The sequence below is a fragment of the Oreochromis niloticus genome, linkage group LG7 (assembly GCF_001858045.2).
Source record: "Oreochromis niloticus isolate F11D_XX linkage group LG7, O_niloticus_UMD_NMBU, whole genome shotgun sequence".
Taxonomy (NCBI): Eukaryota; Metazoa; Chordata; class Actinopteri; order Cichliformes; family Cichlidae; genus Oreochromis; species Oreochromis niloticus.
In genome coordinates, this window is record NC_031972.2 from 24,554,621 (window position 1) to 24,571,661 (window position 17,041).

At 38.5% G+C, this 17,041-nt stretch overlaps 1 protein-coding gene across 1 annotated transcript in view; it reads left to right on the plus strand.

Moving 5' to 3' along the window:
- Positions 1-15,775, plus strand: part of si:dkey-112m2.1 (transmembrane protein 132C) — a 162,441-nt gene extending 146,666 nt beyond the window's left edge. Inside the window, exons 7-10 of the mRNA XM_005451342.4 lie at positions 895-1,103; positions 5,411-5,720; positions 12,659-12,850; positions 13,492-15,775. Of these exons, the coding sequence (XP_005451399.1) occupies positions 895-1,103; positions 5,411-5,720; positions 12,659-12,850; positions 13,492-14,574 (1,794 nt within the window). The 3' untranslated portion in view covers positions 14,575-15,775. The remainder of the gene's footprint in view (positions 1-894; positions 1,104-5,410; positions 5,721-12,658; positions 12,851-13,491) is intronic.
- Positions 15,776-17,041: the final 1,266 nt, after the last annotated feature.

Consider the following 17,041-nt stretch of genomic DNA (forward strand, 5'->3'; position numbering starts at 1 on the left):
AATAGGTTTGTGTCATTTCGTAACTCCATCTGTTAAGTTGGACCAAAGTCACATAATTTGTGCACATACTATGCTTCACACACAAGCATGCATTAAGAATAGAGCGGTTCTGAACACAAACACACACTGAAAAGAAACTGAAAGACATTGAGTGATCCAAGCACTTAATCTTTTTCAAAGCAGCCTAAATGATCAAATTTACTTAATATGTAAGAAAAAAAGGTGAAAAACTTTACTTCTACAGTGGATTTTTGTATCTCCAGATATTAGGTCGAAAGTAGGTTTGCTTATTTATTCTTATTTTTTCCTGGTTAGATTGTTTTGGCAATCAGATTCTAGAGTACTTTGCAATCTTTAAGTCATGTTTAAGTATTCTTTAAGAAATACCATGTTTCTTAGAGTTGGACAGACAGATGGATGGACAGATGGGCAATATGAAAACATTATGTCTAATTATGCTTTATTATTTATTCCTATTTTATTTTATTATTTTGTTGTTGTTTTTTGGCAGTGAGATTGTTCTTGAGTACTTTGCAATCTTTAAGTCATGTAAATTGTTTTGGCAATGGCAAACTCAATGTGCTTAACACAGAAGAACATAAAAACCTGTGTAGGTTTACAATGCCAAAGGCAGTGAAAACATGTGCTGAGTGTAGGCCCGTGTTAATAAAAAGGTTTCTAGTCTGTTTTTAATGTATGCACAGATGTAATTGATTTCAGATCAGCAGGCTGCTTGTTCCGAAGAACAGGACCGCAATAACTGAAAGCACCTTCATCACACTTAGATCTAATTACAGGAACCGTTTAAAGATCTGCCCTGATGACCTGAGAGATCTGACTGAACTGTAAACAGTGTTTTTGCATCTTATTTTCCATTTTTCCTTTATTCTTTAGGTTTCAGAGCGCTGTGACTATGTGTATGTCAATGGAAAGGAGACAAGGGGAAAGAACAGGGTGATGCTTAACTTCACCTATAGTTTTCTGAATGCACAACTCGAGATGAGCGTATGGATGCCCCGCCTACCCTTGCTAATTGATGTGGCTGACCCTGAGCTCAGCCAGATTAAGGGTTGGAGGGTCCCTGTTAGTATGAACAATAGGAGGTAAGTCATGACTGTCTGTTGTGTCTGTGTTGTTGCATGTTGTAATAAAAAAGCCACATCATCACTTTCATCACTTCAGAAACTGACTCTGGTGGGCTGAGGGGGCTTTATCCCGTATCTGTATATCACAAGAAAAGTTGGCAACTTAAAAAAGATGCAGCACAAAAATCAAAATTTCACTATGTAGGTCATAAACCTGAGAAGTTCTTAATAATCCCTTTATGACAATCATATTTTTCATTTGGTTAAAAAAATAAATAAATAAAAAAGGAGGCCACATGAAATTGGCTCAGTAATGATGGTGCAGACATATGAAGCAAAATGCAAGTGCAGCTGCATAATAAGTGTCTAATAATTCACTGAACTGGTCTACGGGGGGGGAAAAAAGTACTTATACTGAATAAGGAATGACTAATAATTTACAGAGCTTGAGCATATTCCTGAGGGTGTAAAGAGATATAGTGTACAATGATCTGTGCAGTGCAGCGTGAGTTGTACAAGATGATCCTAATAAAAATATTTAAATTAATGATCTTTCTGCTAATATGATTTCTGCTGATGAAAATAAAACTAACCCTTTTCAATATCAAAGATCAGTGAAGCACAGTGACTAATTTACATTTAATAATAGCTTTTATAATTATGATTTACTGTGATCATATTTATAGTGACTACGTTGAAGAAACAATAGAGCACTGTTGTGTTTATAAGTGAAAATGATTTAGATTGTTCCCTGAGCCCCAGTGTTTACCGCCTTTGTCTTTGAGCCAAGATATATATTCATGAATTATAGTGTGGAATGAAAGCAGCAGTTACATGAGGTAGCAGATGACATACACGTCATGATTTGTAGCAGTGAGTAATGAGTGAGAGAATCAGTTGTCACAGTTAGAACCCCAGTTTGCTGTGAATGAAGACGCTGCTTTCAGAATAGGTAAGGTAAGTTTTAAGGATTATATGGATGGTCGGTATTGTCACCTTGGATGGAAGGGTCAGCCCAAATCAGTCCTGTGTGGTTTGATATGATGCAGGTCATATGGCATGGCATCATAGGCACCAACTCAACCATCAGAACACTCATGGAAGTTTTTGGACCAATGTGAAAAAAACCATGCTGGACATCTAAATTGATATGGACTTGGTCATGTGTTAGGAATGAAGGGTGCCACATCATTTGATGGAAATGATAAGGATCAATCAGCAGAGGGCTGAATTCAAATACTCCCTGAAAATTAAAGTGAAAAAATGATTGTGCAAGATATAAGTTTAATGGGAGACACTTAAAATACTTACTCAGTACTCAGTAGTAGTACTGACAAAATCGGAGCATGCTCCTAATGAGACGAGAGATGTGTCCTTGGGGATCCCCCCCCCCCAAAGTCCGCTTGGACTAGGACATCGCTGAGTTCCTGAACATTCTGAGGTGCAAACTGGTGACGCTGACATCGGACAGACTGAAACACAATATCCCAGAGCCAGAGCCAGTCGGTGTTATCAATCCTTCATCAAGTCTGACGATGGGTCCAAAGATCTCATCTTAAAACCTAATGACAGTCGGGTTCCTGTTGCTAGCGTCTGTGTGTCCCTCCATGGATATAGCTCCCCAGACCATCACTGACCGACTACCAAACTCGTCATGCCTAGTTACAGGTAGCATAACATTCACGCCTGTCACGTGTCTCAGTGGTGGACCTGCCAATTCTGGTATTCTATGGCATACCTCATGAAGTTTGTTCCTGTGATCCTGGCCAAATGCAAAACCAGTGAAAAAACAATTAGAAAAGATGTTTGTGCTTCTTCCCTAAAATTAAATTCCAGAGACTAAGAAAAAAAGCCAACTTCTTATGAAGACACTATTTTTTAAAATTTCTTCTTTTTTCAGTAATAGTGATGCTGCTTTCAAAATGGCCATGTTTACTATTTCTGAACTGGAACAGATGTTATGTAGTATGTAATGATGAAATATGTCAAAATAATGTCATTCATTATTGCAGCAGGGGTAGTTATGGTGTATATATCATGTGTACAAACACTTTTTACATTATTTTTATGTTTTCAATTAAAGAAAGCAGTGTAAATGCTAACTAAGGAGTCTTAAAGATTATTTCAACTCAGAAATACCTCACGTTACCAATTAGCGTACCACCCACAGGGTGGCACTCTAACACAAATGCCCCCTGCTACCTAAGCAGGATCACATCAATCATTTCTTTCAAGCGCATCACTGTGTGAAGAACGTGTATTATATGTAGTTTAACAGGGGTGGCACTGGTTTATTAATGGTCAGTGTGCTTATGTGTACATTAACAAAAGTGCTATGGCTGACCTCTCACTTCCTGCTACAAACATGCCCTGACCTCCTGTTTCTGATGCCAGCAAACAGTGTCACCTTGGTTTAAAGTGCCATCCTTTTACTGATGTGGAATAAGAACCAGGGAGCGGATGGGGAAGGCAGGTTATAACTAAGCCAAGCCATTGGGCCACATCATGTTAACCTGTCAGCCCGTTTTCCTGCCAGACCGGCCATACCTCATTAAACCTAATGGGAACTGTCACTGTCACTCCCCCACAGCCACCTGACCGGTAAAGAGAGGCAGGCAGAGCTTGAAAGAATAAGACAATATGAGGTGAGAGCAAGGAGAAGAGGGAGAGAAAAGCATAGGAAGAAAGTTGGAAAAATAGATTACAAGGAAGTCCAATAACAAGTTTATGTTGAGAATATAGAATGAGGCAGACACACAGTGTGAGAGCGATGATGATGACATAGCACAGGACGAAAAAAGAGAGAAGAAAAACAGATTTATAGGCGAGTGATATATACTAATGGAATATAAAGTGGAGATGGATGAGAATAATGTGTGTGTCATATGCCTTAACAGGAATAGTAAGACATACTACTAAGAAAGTACAGCACAGACAGGCCAGTGGGATATTTACAGTGTTTTAGAAGTGTACATTTTTATTATTACAACACCATTTCCAGTTGGTGTGTAAAAAAATCCTTGATTTAAACACTGCATTTAAGTACAGAAGACAAGTAGCAAAAAGACACTTTTTAAAAAGTTCAAATACGGGCATGTTTACCACTGTGTTGCATCGCATTTTTGAAAATACTGTAAGCATTTGGGTCCATTTTTGTTTCATATGTGATAAAAGCTCAAGAGAGCTCATATTTCTCATTCCACTTATTATAAATGGGTGACAGGTCTAGACAGCAGGCCAGTTTAATATCCAAACACTTTTAATTAAGGTTGGTGTAATAACAGCAGAATGTGATTTGCCATCGACCTGCTTAAATTAGCAAGCCCTTTACTGAAAAAAGATCCTCTGAATGACAGGAAATGACAGGAAATGTTGCTCCAAATGTGCAGGTTACTCATGGCATGTGCACTGATGCATGCTGGTACCATAAGGGATGCTTGACTTTGAACTGTGTGTTGATAACAGGTAAGGCGGTCCCTCTCGTCTTTAGCCCTGAATGAAAAAAAGAATTTCAGGAAATGAAAATCTTTGACCCAAAAAATTGGCCGTTAGTAAACTAGTCAAGGAGGAGCTTCAGCTCTCTGCCAAACCTTTTTTCTTTAAGCCTCTTTTATAGGCCAAATATTACTGATTAAGACAATTATTTGTGAGGTCTGGCAAGTATTGCAAATACTTGTATTTTACTGCCATCTTGGGTCTGGGCTAAGTTTGCACCTATTAGCACACAAATGAAAACCGGATTTGTGTAGTTGCTACCATTAAAGGATTAGATTTATCTGTGGGGGGATTGGTTGGCTTCTTTTTTTAGATGAATAAAAATAAAGGGCTGTATAAACTCCACTTAAATAGGAGGAAAAGTTTAGAACAAATGCTTTACAAATATCCAGCTGTGAGTTTAAATACATTGATTTTTTTAGGAAACATATTTTTTGAGATGCCAAAATTGCAGTGTGTTTTCTGTGAACCAAATAAATAGCAGGTACACAGAAAAATATCAGTTGCTCTTTCAAAGAAAATGAGAACGCAAGCCGGGTGGCAGTTTCTCTCTGCAAGCTGTTTTTAAGGGATTTTTGAAAATAATGGGAGGCTATTACTTTTGGAAAGTCAGGCGAACCTGCAGCAAAGCACACAGCAGATGATTTGACAGCAGTAAATACTTTACATCAGAGAGTTTCTACTTCATGGACACTAATGGTGACACAGAGTCCACAGAGAGCTCTCAGTGCTTTTTGCCTGAAACACAGTCTGACATGGGTTTATGATATCCCTGCTCTTCAGCCTTACCAGCAGTTGATCAGTGTTTTCCTCTTTTCATTCTTCATTAGGTACGAGAGGGTCACAGATGATAAGGATGGTGTCGATCCAGCAGAGGGGAGGACAGAGACTGCTTGTGTTGCCCAGTACCAAAGCACCACTCTGCGCATCCTCACTCACTTTGTGGCTGACATCAGTGAAAGTAGAGGAGCCATGGAGGAAGATGTACTGGGCCAGCAGACCTTCCTACTGGGCACCGACTGGCAGGTGGATGTGACACAGTTGGTGAAGGAGTCTCTGAGGGTGGAGGACCCAAAGGTTGCCCAGCTTCTGTACGACCAAGTCGTAATCGGGCTGAGCACTGGAAACACCAAACTACAGGTTGTATTTATGTATATTTTATTACAGTTTCTAAAGCAGAAGTTGTACTGCATGTCTCTGCAGCGTGGCTGTCAGGATTATTTTACCGTGACTGATCAGTGGGGATTTACACGTTCATCTCATAGACCTAAATTGTAGCTGTCACGGAAGCTGCAGTAACTAATGCTTGAATCAGCCACCAGAATACAGTCTTTGTTGTTACTAAGGAAACATGCAGCTTTACTCGATTAAATGACCTGACTGGCTTGGTTGTTTTTGCAGCCAAACAAAAGGTCACAAGTGAGCACAGTATCAGACGTATTTGAACTGATAAACTGACATAGACGCAGCAGTAAAGTAACCTGGCAAGTGGATTAGGAAAATTACAATGAGAAGTCTAAAAGCAATAAAGCAAATCCAGTCATCTAGACTGTTTTAATGCAAAGTATTTTGATTTGGTTGACATTGAAGTATTAGAAATGTATGAAATTAAGCAATGCACAAGCACGATGGACCAAAACGACTGAATAGAAAAAGTCGGACCACTGTTGACTCTGGTCTTATCCATCTTGTTGTCACAGTCATTATTACCCAACAGGGTTTCAAGTTTTTTCAAGCTGAAAAGCTGCAAACTGTGCTCAGCCGCTTTGCTTTTTCAATGTGGAGCAGAATGTGGCTTTCTAGTTTGTTTATAAATGCAGGGACAAGACCCACATAGAAAGCATAACTTTAATTCTCCACTAGAGATACCATTAGTCTACTACGTTTTTAAAAAGTTAATGGTCATTTGCTCCAATATTAATGTTCAAAATGTTATTAGAACTTGTAAGCCACAGATAAATAATCATCATATTATCAAATTTAAGAGGCTAAGTTATCCAATTCTGTGTCATGATAGATATAAAGATAGATATCAATCAGATGGATGGATAGAAAGTAAGACAGACAGACATAGAAGGTTAACAATAAGCTGATGAACATATGGTGAAACAGTTATGGACTGAAAGAGTCTGTGCAGAGTATGGTAGAATGGGTTTTTGCAGTCTAAACGGAATAAGATACAAAAACAACTATATTGATTGCAGCATGGCACAAACACTTAAGCCTATCATGAGCTGACAAAGAAACATGCCTTCATGGCACGTCTTGTAAAAGCTTGCACCTGTGCAGCCTCTCATTCTGTGACCCTTTCACCGTGTATCTCCGAATACTATTTATCCAATAATCCAATAAGGCGTTTCTCAGTATAGCACATGTTCTCACACAATAAATGAACATCAGTTGCTGAAGCAGTTTAATGGCGTTGTGAACGCTTCCATTTTCTTGTTGAATTCAAGGTTATGTTCAATCAGCTATACTACAGTATTACTCTAAATCCACATGACTATATTTCATGGGTTACTATTGTGCCACCACAACAGATCTGACCTTATTCATTTCACTTGTTAGTATTGTTGCTGCTAGTTATATGTGAATGTGTGAGACAAGAACAAGTGCTTTTTTTTCACCGCTGGTCACAGCAAATTTTAAATTACAGATAAAACGTCAAAGCGATATATGAAAGAAGCTTGTGTTAGTTAAATCAAAATGCAGAGAAAGTTTAAATAGTCTGCAGCTATCCAGCTGTCCATTTTAATTCAAAGTTGTTGCCCATGTGCTATCAGTTTATGTATTTTTAGTGTAGTGCTTAGCATGCCATGCTGGTCAGGTCAAAGTTTATGGGCTTCCCCGAGTGAAATCATGTTAAAACTATAGATGGACAAACGACAGAATCAGCTCCATAAGCAACTTGTGCTTCTCAGTTATAAGGCCCATAATTTGCTCGACAAAGAAACAATTTTTCTCGTTTTATTACAGGATTTTAAATCAAACAATCAATTGAAGTGCACTTCCAGCTTTAATTCAAGTTTTTTTTTTCCCCACTGTGGAGATATTTTTATCCATGGTCTCCCATTTTCAGGGGCTCGGACATACAAACATAATTTCAAAATATGAGGATTATTTTTAATACTTCGATGAAAATCCTTTGTAGTCAATGACTGTCTGAAGTGTAGAACTCACGGACATCACCAAATACTGTGTTTACTCCCTTGAAATTTTCTGCTAAGTCTTTACTGCAGCCACTTTCACTTCTCTCTCTCTCTGCCTTCAGTTTTGTCTTCAGTAACTAAAATTTTTTTTATGTCTTTGCCTTGATTAACCCTTGGGTTGCATTTGGCTGAATCCTAGAAGATTATAATCTTGTACATTTCAGAAAATTTCCTTCTACATCAATCAGCAGTCACATCAATGCTATTGAGTCTTACATGTCCATCCCATAACATTGTCTCCACCATGTTAGACAGGTAATGAGGGGTACTTAAGTTGCTCTTTTCCTTTTCCATACTTTTTCCTTCCTTGACATTATTCTGGCACAACTTAATCTTCATTTCATCTGTACAATGTTGTGTTTTGTTGGGAAACCGGTGGTTTGCACCTTGCTCTGGATTTCCATTTATTAAGGTTTCTCTTGATTGCAGACATTGCAAATGAATTCCTACCTCCTCTCGAGTATTCTTCACTTGGTTAGACTTGGTTAGATCTCATGAAGTTGTTTTTCTTAACCATGGAAATAAGTCTGTTGTAAATAACAGACTTATTAAATAACAGTTGAATTCACATGACAAGGTGGGGCCAGGTTTCACAATGAGCTCACCCGAAACCCTGGCTGATTAGGTCCCACACCCGCTTTCACACCTTGGCTCATGTGATTAGAGGATCACCAGGGGGTCCTTTGTCCCTCTTTGGGGGGATACTCCCACTGGGTTTAAATCTGGGACTCTCGGCCATTTGACCTTAGAACTGAAGAAGCTTCTCGGATGAGAAGTGAAACGTCTTCAAGCAACTCAAAGAAGTCCAGACGCTTTTCTTTGCAAATTCCTTTGTCTGTTGTAAATAATAACTTAGTTGTCTTCTGTACTCTTTGAGGCCTTTTGGTGTTTATAAGCTAGTCAGTGCATTCATTCTTTTCAAGAATGTACCAAATTGTTTTGTTGGACACTAAAGTTTTTTGCTAAACCTCTGATTTATTTATTTTGTCATGTTTGGGGGTTTTTTCAACTTAGTAACGGCCTCCCCTACTTGCACTCACATCTGTTAGGCTTTCATATTTAAAATTACATTGAAAAGCAATAAAATACAAATTCAACATTCTGAGTCGACTTTAGATATGCCTAGTTAATTTGTCATGTCTCACCTGACCATGAAACCGCTTTTCAGTCGACCGTCCAATTAATTCTGAGCTTCTGTGTATACTGTATGTGTATATGTGTAATTCCTAAAGTGTTAATGGAAATTTTTTGTGAAACCCTTTGAATTAAAACTAAAAGTCTGCACTACAATCACAAATTGATTGTTTGATTTAAAATCCACTGTGTCAGTGTACAGAGGCAGAACTACAATTTTTGGTTTGTTATATTGGTTCATTCCCAACATCTTAAATGCAATTTTAAAACCAGTATTTATACAGGTGGACATATTGTAGTATTACACTAATAACCCGCAAGTGCAGCTTATTAGAGGAATGTGCGAGAGGAACATATACTCGTTATTTTCAAATATTTTGTCTGTTTTGTTCTTCTACTGTAGATTTTATTCAGATGTGTAAAAAAAGAAGTTTGAAAAGCAAAGGTTGCAATGTTTTTTTTCCTCCTGAAATACACGAGCCATGGACCCTGAATAGGATGAGTAGTTACTCACAAATGGAAGCCCATTAAAAAATATACCCAAGGTCTTGTTAGACTTAGAAAGTAGCATTTACAGTTTTACATCTGACAGTTGTGTAGGTTGTTAAATCAGCCAATAGTCTGAATTAATTTAGGCCCATTCCACATAATAAAGTGCTGTGAATATAACCTTTTATCTTTTCCAGTGCTACCATATCATAAAGTGGTAATACGGTTTCATTTAGATTCAGCTTTGAAGTATTATAATGGAAAACTTTGATTATGTGTAACTAAAGGCAAAGATTTCAAAAGGTCATTGATGTATTAGAAGATTCTATATCAGGTAGGGAATTGGAAATGTGATCGCTGATATACACTGTGCTGCAAGTTTGATAGTGTGGCAAAAGAAAGTAACAAATCCATTTAAGCACTGCCTTTCTCACATGTTATGGATAGAGTGCTTACATGCAAAACACATTAAGCTATTAACCTTTGCAAATGTGTTAGTTTGTAAGTCTGAGACTCATTGTGTGAGCCTCAGTGGATTTTATATATTAGTATTGGTTGCACCAGACTAGTTCCAGGTGCACATGGGATTTCAGGTTCATACAAGACAAGGCAGCTCTGACAGCTGTGAATAGATAGTGGTAAACCTGAAAGGAGTATTTAATTGTTCTCTCGAGGTAGAATGAAGGAATCTGTAAACTCTAGAGCCAGAGTAAGGAAGGGACTTGACATCACTGGAAGTCTTCTGGGAGACTCTCACGAATATGGATGTAGGCCAAAAGCAGTGTTTGCGGTTTCTCTAATGGTGTGAAGCAGAGACAGAACATTTCTAAAAAACGGACAAAGGAGACTGATGAAGGGGTTAGAAGAAGGGATCTGACTTCCATCACAGAACTGGGGAAAAGAATCTTGACATCCCAAGATGAGAGCAGTAGAAAGTGTGGGCATTGTTAGTATGGAGTTGGGGTTTGGTGGAGAGGAGTATTGTTCCTTTTTGAGCGATGCTAAAATCACTTCTGACATCTTGTGGACAGCTCTATAGTAGGTTTATAGATTATACCTTTAGAGGAGAATGATACAGGTCATTCTTATCCTTCTCCAAAATGGACTTCTTCTTAACTTCTCAAACTTTGCCTTATATACCCATTTCCTTGCTTCTATTTTAATATCTTAAGTTCCTAGCAAGTATGCATCATCTCGAATCCGTTTTTATTTAATTTTATTGTAAACTGGAATGATATGGATCTAAGCATCCAATGTTGGAGGAAAAGAAAAGATAATGATGGTGGATTTACTTGAAGAATAAATGGCGGCTGCAAACTCTAAAATAATATAACAAGCCAGCAGCTGTATTTTTTTTTTGCTCATTTTGCTTTCCTTTTTGTCTGTAAAAAAGAAAGAAAACCCAGATTTCACATCAATTAGTGTGTGTCTTTATTTTTATTATTCTTTATTTTTGAAAATATTCAGTAATCTTCATATTTACCAGCTGTCTGGTTCTTTAATGTTTGCCTTTACATCAAAGATCAGGTTAAAGCCTGTTTTGAGAACATGCTCATTTATGCTGTTTAACATTCAGATATCAGTTTCATTGTGTGAGTAGCGATGCAAAGAAAAAATGCAAAGAGCTAAACCAAAGAGAAGAAAACATGGAATCGGTCTGTACAAATGAGGCAGTGATCTGTGCTGACAGTTCATTATGGCTGGTAAATGCAGCCATGTGGGGGCGGCAGGAGGAGAGACGGGAGCCCTAATTGGAGCGGATGGGAGGGATTCTCATATCATAACAATATCACAACTATTTACATGCTTACACCTCTGGCAACTCGGAGACTTAGAGAGTGTGTTATTAGGGAGGAGATCGTTTTTGCCATGTGAGTTTAGGAGCACTTCATGTGTTAGTATGTGCCTGTTTTTATAATCACAGAATAATAAATTATAAAATATAAAAGTTTAGGCTAAAGAATAGAGAAGAATAGTATTTTTTTTCCTCTACCAATCAAAAGCATACGTTTACTGCATTTGCTGTTCCAGGGCTGAAAAAGTATGATTTTTTTTATGTGTTCAAGAAACTAAATCTGCTTTGACCACAATCATTCTAAAGTCATAATGGCTACCATGAAGCGCTTTTAGACCGTAGGAAGTTCTTATAATTGTGGAAGGAAGAACCGCCTTTCTTCGTGTCTGCACTGCAGGATCTAAGAAACATCAAAGGCCTTAGAAGTCAGTTCTCAGGCTTTTTCTGAGCTCCTAGCTCCCGGTACGTATTCTCCTGGCACACCAGGGACCTTTGATTGACACAGCATCAGACTGACACCGGCTCTTGCTATGATAAAAAAAGAAGAAAAAAAACAAACATTGGTAAAACATTGGACTGACAGTGAAGCCAAGGCTTTAATAAGGCTATATGTTGTGGAGGAAATACATCCCAACTGTGACACATACCAAATGCCAGACGGCTGTTACATAATTTCAAAGTTTCTACTGGTGATGTGAATGCAAACAGAAAAATAACCCTTGAAGTTATGTAGTTCTTGGGGCGCTACCCTTAGGGCATAGTTCTCAAAGTTTTGATGACTTAGTGCCAATTTAGGAAGCCAACGTGTGCTTGAGGGCTTCACAGGGAAGATAAATCATTAAAACTTTTTTTTTTCTTTTGGTGTTTATAATGTGTCTGTTCATAGGATGGTGTTTTATGTTTGTAACTGTGGTTTTTGCGCTAGTTTATAATTTCCTAAGCATTAGTAAGGTCAGTTTTCCTATTCCTTTAGTAAGGAGTCGATTATATTCATTTATTCCAAAGTCAGGAATGTTTAGTGTGAGCTGTGGCTACAGTTGAAATCAACGATAAAATCTCCCTTAGTTTTGTACTCCTTTTTTTTCTAAAACAAAAACATGGACAAACAATGTCTTCCTGGCGACCATGTTGTCACAAAACACTTTTATTCTGTGTCATTTGGGAGAGCAGTTTAAAACCATGCATTTCCTCTATGTGATGGTTGCACATATATTGTACAGACTTAAATTTGATAACAGTTGGCGTACTCTGTAAATATGTATTCTGAGAAGGAACTACCTTTGCTAAAACTCCATTTAAATTCCAGGATTTAGCAGAAGGGCTGTGGGAAAAGACATCTGATCCTTTACGTTGACACCGCTATAAACAACAAAATCCTAATTCCTAATGGACTACCATTAGTAGCAAAGCAATAAGTTTTTGTTTTGTTTTGGTTTTTTTATGTGTTCCAGGTGCTGTCCCCTCTGACATCATCAGTCCTGGCTGAGAGGAGCATCAGAGTGGTGGATGATAAAGTGAGCGTGACAGAGCTAGGGGTGCAGTTGGTATCTGGATTAACTCTGTCCCTGCAGCTCAGCCCAGGCAGCAACAGGGCTATCGTTGCCACTGCAACAACACAGGAAGTTGTTGAATCTCTCAAGCAGGTATGACTTCTATAATAATATATAATATAGGTAATATAGACATATAAATATTTTACATGGCAATTTGACTAATAACTGCTTATCCAACAGTAAGACAAGCGAGTGGACGTGTTGATGCAAAATTAGCATTATTCTGTGAGCCTGATTTGGCTTCATATTTGGCTTTATGCTTGGCCCAGTCATAATAGCTTGGAAGTTTAGAAATGGATTAGGTTTATTACGAAGTCTATGGTATTCATTGTGATTTAGAATTAATTCACTTTTCATATACAAAGCTTTCTCTTTGATTTGCATCTCTAACCATGGAACAGCTCTGTTATTTCTATAATTATAATTTCAAATGAAGGAAGGCTACAGTCTCTTTCCCTAGAGAGGATATTTAGCTTTCAGGAGAATAGTTTTGTATCCATTCTATCCAATTGTTTCAATGAACCTTTGTGTTATAATTAACACTGACTTTTGTGTCCTCCTTGTTCCTCTACTTTATTTTTTAGTGTCTGTTTTTAGTTTGTGGTCCTTATGTATTAATAAGAATTGTGAAGAATATTGCTGAGTTGTTTTAAGGATTATTTTTAGTATTATTTTCACTGTGTAACATTGGGTTTTTTTTGGTTGTTTGTTTTTTTGTTTTGATTTCTTAGGAGTCCCTCATCAGTGCTTGGCTTCATTTCAGCGACGGATCCATGACTCCTCTAGATAACTACAACCCTGCCCATTTTACCCTGACAGCCACCTCATTGGATGAACAAGCTGTGGTGGTGCAGCAAAGTCCAGCATGGAAGTGGCCTGTCATTGTTGCCAAAGGAGAAGGTCAAGGTTTGCTTGTACGTGTTGAAATGAGCCCATCAGAAATGTGCCAGAAGGGAAAACGGCATACTGTTTTAGCCACAGGAATGGCGAGCACACATGTAAGACTTGGTCAAACAGAGGAACAATTCAGACAACCAGGTGGCCGACGTACACGTCCCGACCCTCCATATTATGGCGGATCTATCTCTGACATGGAAACTGGGTTAAATAACCGTGGAGCCACTACCATCAGGGGCCATGTTCCAGTAAGGCCAAGTGGGGGCCGTCTTTCAGCAGAAGTTGGAGCAAGGGCTCCAAATGAATTCTCTGAATATCCCGATCAGGCCGAGCTGCCTCGGAGCCGCAGCACCGATGAGGACTTGTTGACCTCCCGACGAGGCCTGACGGACTTGGAGATCGGTATGTATGCCCTGCTGGGAGTTTTCTGTCTGGCCATCTTGGTTTTTCTCATTAACTGCATCTCTTATGCATACAAGTACCGTAGCAAGCACCTCTCCTTGGAGGCTCCAGAGGCAATGCCTCATGCACATGACTGGGTTTGGCTTGGCCAAGAGGAGGGGTTATGTCTCCAACAACAGCAGCAGGACGAACTGGGCGGTACCCTAGAAGAAGGTAGTCAGCTATTAAATGGAGGCCTCCAGCGAGGTAATACTGGTGGAGCAGGATGTAGCTCAAGTGGGAGGGATCACAGGAATGAGTCACTTAACTCACCCACCACCAAGAGAAAGAGGGTGAAGTTCACCACTTTTTCAAGTGTCAAGTCCAGTAATGGGTGTCCTGCCCTCAGCCCCTTAGCACTAGTGCAGACCAGTGAGATAAAATGGGTATGTCCAGACATCGAGCTCGGAGACTCAAAGGATCTTAGGAACTACATGGAAAAGCTTAATGAGAACGCAATTAAGAACATTGCATAGGGGGTACTGGGTGTTTTCATTGAACTAAAGAGAAACTCACCTGAATGCCTTCAGACTAACAAGGGAAGGAGGATTACAAAGGAAAAGAAGGAGAGGTGAAAAAGAGACTGAAGCCGCTGAAAAACTGTACACCTTACCATAGCAAGAGGATAGTGCATTCGGCCTCTATTTTTTTCATGACAGTACTCAGAAAAGGTCAAGCTATGGACTACAAAAAGATACCACAACACCACAGCATCAAGAGGAAAATGTGAAATTAGTATTGTTGCTTAAATTAAATGTATGTTCTTTGTTTCTAGTTTTCTTTCCTACGCACCATCGACACCGCTTTGTTTTGTGTTTTGTTTTTTCAAATCGCCATGTTTTAATGTCATGTTTGTTGTAATTTTTGCGACTTTCTGTTATTTTTCTAGAGGCTTCTTTCCCTGTCAGAAGTTATTGAATCTAGGAGAGTAAGGTTAAAAGACATTTTGTATTGTAAATAAAAGCAGAGTTTAATTTGGAGGGACTGTATGTATAGCAACATTTTGTAAAGTGATGTATGGTTTTGTTTTGCTTTTGTTTCTTTTCAGTTAGTTTTGTCTCCAGAAAGCAGATCCATGCATGATGTTATTTAAAAGGAGGCATGTGAGTCTGATCTGGTATGCAAACTGAAAATTTGTAGATAACTAATACCAGTACCGCTGGAGACATGTCATTCACTGTGGGTGAGTTTAGCTTTGGATTCAATATGTTGATGTTGGTTTAAGAGAGTTATCGGGCCCTACGTTTCCCCTCCTTATATAGGTTTATGTAACCTCCTGTTGCATAGTTCACATAAAACTGACTTTTTTAAGATTCAAAAGGACAAATTTAGATTAAATCAGAATGGTCAATATAAATATACTGACACAACCAAAAGTATCAAAGACAATCACATAAAAAAAGAAAAAAAAAAAAAATTCTTCATTTTAATTTTCCCATAAAACTTGTCCAGGTTTCAAGTTGTGTGGCCCAAATTAGGTGGGCGTCAGAAAACACATTTACAGTCATTTTTCAAATTGCTGTATGACATTTTGAATCCCTGTAAACTGTAGAAGAAAGCCCAAATCTGACCCGTTCGCTTTTTGTCATAAGCAGTATTAGTCAAGTCCAACATTTTCTACTGTATGTCTGTTTTAAAATTGGCTGCTGGACTAATTAAACCTGAAGTTGACTCTTCCTTTTTCTTGTGGCTGTGTGATTTATTGGCCTAGCCATTGTTTTCCAATCTCAGTCCATCAAATACTGCTCTCACGAATAACCACAGAGACAGTGGCTTCATCAAATATCAAAACGATGATTGGTGCAGCTTTTGGAGTTCTTCACATTTCTCTTCAAAAGGCAAAAGTAAAAGATGTTTTGTTTTTGCTTGTTTTTCATTTGTTTCACAAGTGAATACTGTTAAGATAATATTATATATTGGTTTTACGCCGCACCATGATATGAAATAGACAAACAGAAAAAAATACAAGCACAAGAATATTTTTACCATCATAATGTCAGCCACAAGTTTTGATTCCATAATGTCTGTTTGTTTGCTTTGGAAGCATGGTCTTTGGAAGTAACCAAAGTTGGATGAGTTAGATGAGAGGGTAGAGTGTGCCAAGTTAACAGCCAAAATTTGCAGAACTAGTCAGCCCTTTAAGCCCCAGGTGGGTTTTTTTAATTTACATTTTCATATTGAATTTTTTTTTTTTTTAAATCAGTGAGGAACAGTGTGAGGAAAACTGTAAGACCAGATGGCTCAAATGCACCTCCTTATCATTATTACCAGTCAAAACCAGGGTTTAAAAGCAATTTTCCTTTTCCCTAAGCAAAACTGCAAATTAGAGACTAAATGCAGGCCCTATGCTATTGAGCCAATGATACCCATGTAGTTGTACCTGTTTAAAAAATGTTCACCTCCAGTCAAAGTTTTAGACTTTGCGACCTTCACATCACTGCGCTGGATCAATTTTTACCACAAACGATTAGCAAGCTGCATCCACAGACACTATGGGTTCATCACACAAATACCTCCTAATTAGTGCCTAGCAACCTACAAATAAAATAATTGAATTTCACTTATCAAAAATGGAGTTCAGACTTCTTTGGATGGCCTGCTAGTAGAATTACCCACACAGCAAGCTCTGTTATTTGTCATATAAAAAAGCTCCGAAGGGCACCAACACCACAAATACAGTTAGAAGGTCCACTCCTGTGACTCCAATTTGAAGATATGGAGCCTGGCAGACAGCTGCTGGCTACAGCTGCTTGTGTTGGCATCCACCTGTCAGTCAAACCTTTAAGCCTAAATAAAGTTAGCTCCATCCATCCATTTTCTTAAGCTCTTATATAGCTTAGGGCCACAGATGGGGCTGGAGCCCATCACAGCTTTCATTGGGCAAAATGCAGGGTACACCCTTGACAGGTCATCAGTCCATCACAGGACCAATACAGAGAGACA